Below are 5,009 nucleotides of genomic sequence, written 5' to 3' on the forward strand. Positions count from 1 at the left end.
ATTCATAATTTGTTTTTGCTTAGAATGATTGAAAGAACTAGAATGGCTAACCAATCCACTGTGATGGAATTCCTTCTGATGGGATTTTCTGATGATCATGATGTACAACTTCTGCTCTTTTTCCTGCTTCTCTTCATTTACTTAATAGCTTTGGTTGGGAATTTATTCATTGTGTTTGTTGTGATTCTGAATAACCACCTCCACGTACCTATGTATTTCTTTTTGGTCAATTTATCCTTGACTGATATTTGTTATATCACAACTACAATCCCCAAATCAATGGCAGTTTCATTGACAGATAACAAAATGATTACTTTTCCTGGATGTATGGCTCAAGTTTTCTTAGTTATTGCTTGTGTAGGTTCTGAGGTTGCCTTGCTCACCATCATGGCTTATGATCGTTATGTAGCTATCTGCCATCCTTTGCGATATAGCCTCATCTTGAACTGGGATGCATGTAGCCAAATGGCAGTTGCTTCTTGGATTAGTTCCCTCATTTATTCTATGTTGCTAACCACCATAACTTTTCAATTGCATTTCTGTGGATTGAACATCATTGGGCAGTTTTTTTGTGATGTTCCTCAGCTGCAAAAGATTTCTTGCACTGATACAAAATTTAATCAAATTCTCATGTGGATAGTTGGATTCATTGTGAGTTCATTTTGTACCGGATTTGTTTTTGCCTCTTATGGTTACATCTTCTCAGTAATTTTAAAAATTCCATCCACTCAAGGTAGATATAAAACCTTCTCAACTTGCAGTCCACACTTGACAGTCTATTCTTTATTTATCATCACATCTATGTTTTCATACTTGAGACCACAAACTCTTTCTTCTCCCACAATAGACTTATTGTCTGCTGTTTTATATGCAGTGTTGCCTCCAGTTCTGAATCCCATAATTTATAGCTTCAGAAACAAGGATATCCAAGAGGCTGTGTGGAAAGTAATGTCAAAATCTGATCTGGCATGTTGGGCATTCTGCAAGTTCTTGTAGCCAAGGAATATCAGCTGACTAGAGCTAGGGTTATTTTGCTGCTGCAGCCTTTGTCCTTTGGAATATCCTTTCTTCAAAAATTAAAATGGACCCAATCTTTTTAGACATTTGTAAGGCTTTAAAAACCTGGCTGTGTACCTGGTCCTGATTTTACTGACAATCATTAGGGTAATTTTCTTGGCTTACATATATATACTTCCAGTGTTGGAGCATTCACCGCTTCTGGAGGCAGGTTATTTCACTGGTTAATTGTTCTAACTTTCAGGAAGTTTCTCCTTAGTTCTAGGTATATATATTGTACTGTTTTTAATTGTTTTAGAACTGTTAATCACCCAGAGTCACTTGGTTGAGATGGGCCAGTATAGAAATTAAATTAAAAAATAATACATTAAAATTAAAAGAAACTTCCAGATTTGGTTGATCCATTTTCACTGTGAAAGATACTGTGTATTATTAGGTCAATGCGACCTTGGCACAGGGAATCTGAATGATTTCTCTATTTGCATGTTCCTATGGTAATGTTGGTTAATGTTGTGCACCCCTCTGATTGTTATAAGTGATTTACATACAATGCAGGCAGAGAAGATAATTGAAGAAAAGCATGTGATATTTAATGCAATCATTGAACAAAGTCCTATAGTCTTTATTCTTTATTATTTTTACATCAATACAATAATTCTTTATCTACTGGAATCCTTTTGTTTCTGTATGATTAGAGTTTACCATTCTCTTCAATTAATGATTTCATTTATTTGCATTTTGATGCTATTAAATATTGTTATAAAAGATGTACCTTTGGATTCTTTGGGCCTTCACCAAATGCAATCAGCTACTCTAAGGTGTTTGTCTATTTTTTATTTATTTATTTATTTATTTTAGGGGGAGAGTCAAAGCTGCTGCCAAAAATTCACCTCTTTTCAAAAAGAGCTGTGGTCAGACAAAGACATTCTTGAGATTATGTCCTCAAAATAATTGGATCTCATCCCTCAAAAGAGATTTTATGTACTTCAACCATTCTGTTTCACATATGTATAAAGCTAGCACCCAACAATTTATCCTTATGGTTGCTCCTTACAAAGTGACTACAAACAGCAGGGCTTTGGGAGGGGCTGGACATGAGGGAATTCACCATAATTGCTCCAGCCACAAACAGAACCATTTCAAGGGACTTTGTGCACTTTCCTTACTAGCTACCTTCAGAAGTCACTAATGAACTGCTTCAAAGAAATTAGACATCTTAAAAGTGACAGGGTGGAAATACCTTGTTAAATGTCTTCAGTCCTTAAAATAAGAAAATGAACACAATTTATAATTAGAGTTTATAATTTTTAAGAATTTAAAATAAACAGCAAAAAGCAAGGCAAAGTTTTAGTTACAGAAAAATTTAAATGGACTAAGGAAATGTTGGAATACTGGATTTTGAAGATTAAGACTTTGAAATTATTGAGCGGTAACATTATTAGTGGCAGTATCAGTGCTGCTATTAGCACTAATGATGTTACCTGGTTTGGGTAATGAAACATCTGCAAGAAAACAACCAAGCTCAGAGAGCACCAAGGACCCCTCATTTCAATCCCTTAGTTACAGATGTTCTCCTTTAATGGTTTGAAATTACTTTTAAAAGATAAAGATGTCCTGTGATCAATAATAGTATGTTCTGAGTCTTTGTCTTCAGGTCTGAATCTGGATGGAACAAACATATTTTGATGTTCTCATAGCTGTTCCATGTTTGGAAAATATTACTGTCAGGACCCTAATAATAATAATAATAATAACAACAACAACAACAATAACAACAACAATAATAATAATAATAATAACAACAACAATAACAACAATAATAATAAAGTTGGAAGGGACCTTGGAGGTCATCTAGTCCAACCCCCTGCTCAGGCAGGAAACCCTATACCATTTCAGACAAATGGCTGTCCAGTCTCTTCTTAAAAATTCCAGTGTTGGAGCATTCACCACTTCTGGAGGCAAGTTGTTCCACTGCTTAATTGTTCTAACTGTCAGGAAGTTTCTCCTTAGTTCTAGGTTGCTTCTCTCCTTGATTAGTTTCCACCCATTGCTTCTTGTCCTGCCTTCAGGCGCCTTGGAAAATAGCTTGACTCCCTGTTCTTTGTGGCAGCCCCTGAGATATTGGAACATTGCTATCATGTCCCCCCTCGTCCTTCTCTTCATTAAACTAGACATACCCAATTCCAGCAGCCTTTCCTTATATGCTTTAGCCTCCAGTCCCCTAATCATCTTTGTTGCTCTTCTCTGTACTCTTTCTAGAGTCTCAACTTCTTTTTTACATCGTGGTGACCAAAAATTTAAAATGAATGACTGAGCTATAAGAATTATCAAGTTTTATTTCTGAGAAAGAGGTGGCAATGGATTTAACATGATGATTAGAATTTTAGCATACAAAGAGAGAGAACCTTGTTAGATATTTAGCAATTTTCCAGATCATTATGGTTTGAGTAGCCAACAACTATTCAGAGGAATAAGATTATTTAGTACAAACAATATTCTTCTGAAGTTTTGAATCCAAAAGACTTGGTAGGGACCATGCAGACTAGGTGTAAGGATCTGATAAGTGAAAATTGATTGCACAACTTCATGTTATTTTAGGATATCCATCTTGATTATTATAAGAATTGTCCTGTTGAGGAAGAGGTGAAGATGACAATGCTCAGGATGGGGAAAAAAACATTTTATAAAGGTGTTTGGGTTTTTTTTTTGCAGGGAGAGACATATTCATAATTTATGTTTAAATATGGAAACAGAATATGAAGGCCAATTTAAACTTTATTTCCATATGGGCTCTCATTAAACTGAAAAATTAAGAAGAAACACTTGCTTAAGAAAGGACAATAATTATTGTTCCTGTTAAGTTAGTAAAGTACATGCTTTGGGATCTTTAAATCAGAAGTACTATATGCATCTATGAGTACTTGAAAACTATTCCATATTAGCCATTTCTATTCTTCCTGGCTCAGCTTTATTATTTTATTTAAAGTAAAACCCTAAACACAAAACTCAATAAACCCCTATCCCAATTAGTGGGATTAAGATCTTCTCAACAGTGCTGATATAATTGTTAAAATGGTTCCTATGGAGTTGCAGTTTGGGCATGGCTAATTTCCCACTAGTAGGAATTCCTGCCTCATTACAGTTTTTAGTATGTCAATGACTATTGCCTTGTTGAGATCTAGTTGCTCTAATTTTATCAGCTCAATTACAATTCCTTTAAATCAGGGGTGTCAAACTCACAACATCATGTGATGTGACGCGACATATCGTGACTTTTTTGCTATTGCCGGCAATGGGGTGGGTGCGGTTTTACTATGATGCATCCGGCCTGCGGGCTGGCAGTTTGACACCCCTGCTTTAAATCAACAACAGCGGCAGTGGGCAGGTTCTCTTGTTGCTGTAGTAAACTCTGCATTGAACACAGAGTTAAATAAGATGACTTTTACTGTATAAATCACTCCTAAGTTGTTTAAATTAGTCAGCAGAAAGAATGAAAATCAGTGTAAATGTGATACAATGAACCACAAGCTGGTGTCTGAGTACAGCCCATGATATCAATATGAAAGAAATACATCACTGTCTGAAATCTTTCCTGCTTGAGCAGGGGGTTGGACTAGAAGACCTCCAAGGTCTCTTCCAACTCTATGATTCTATATTATTTTAGTATGTTTAGTATTCTAATTGTGCAACTAAGAAACCATGTATGATTCCACAATGCAACTTCTAAGATCAGTGGGAACAACAAGGCTTCATCATGGAATTGTGATGGTTCTCAAGCAATGACTCTCTAAAGTACTGCAGAAAATAACAGTGATAAAATATTTCTTGATCTCTGCTACATATGAATGCCCCAATAAGATCACAGCCAAGAAGAATGGTATACTGATCTTCAAAGATAACAAAGGTAATTACGATATTTTTAGTTTATCTCCAAGAATGAGTAGTTCTAAAGGTGTTCAATCTTTAAGTAAGCTTAAGTAAATTGTTAAGAA

At 35.4% G+C, this 5,009-nt stretch overlaps 1 protein-coding gene across 1 annotated transcript; it reads left to right on the top strand.

The window, feature by feature from the left end:
- The first annotated feature begins 24 nt into the window (after window positions 1-24).
- LOC107288477 (olfactory receptor 14C36-like) lies at window positions 25-996 on the top strand. The gene has a single exon (XM_029284368.1). It carries the CDS (start codon window positions 25-27, stop codon window positions 994-996), a length of 972 nt encoding a protein of 323 aa, XP_029140201.1.
- Window positions 997-5,009: the final 4,013 nt, after the last annotated feature.

Source organism: Protobothrops mucrosquamatus, unplaced genomic scaffold (assembly GCF_001527695.2).
Source record: "Protobothrops mucrosquamatus isolate PMUCROS unplaced genomic scaffold, P.Mucros_1.0 scaffold550, whole genome shotgun sequence".
Lineage (NCBI taxonomy): Eukaryota > Metazoa > Chordata > Lepidosauria > Squamata > Viperidae > Protobothrops > Protobothrops mucrosquamatus.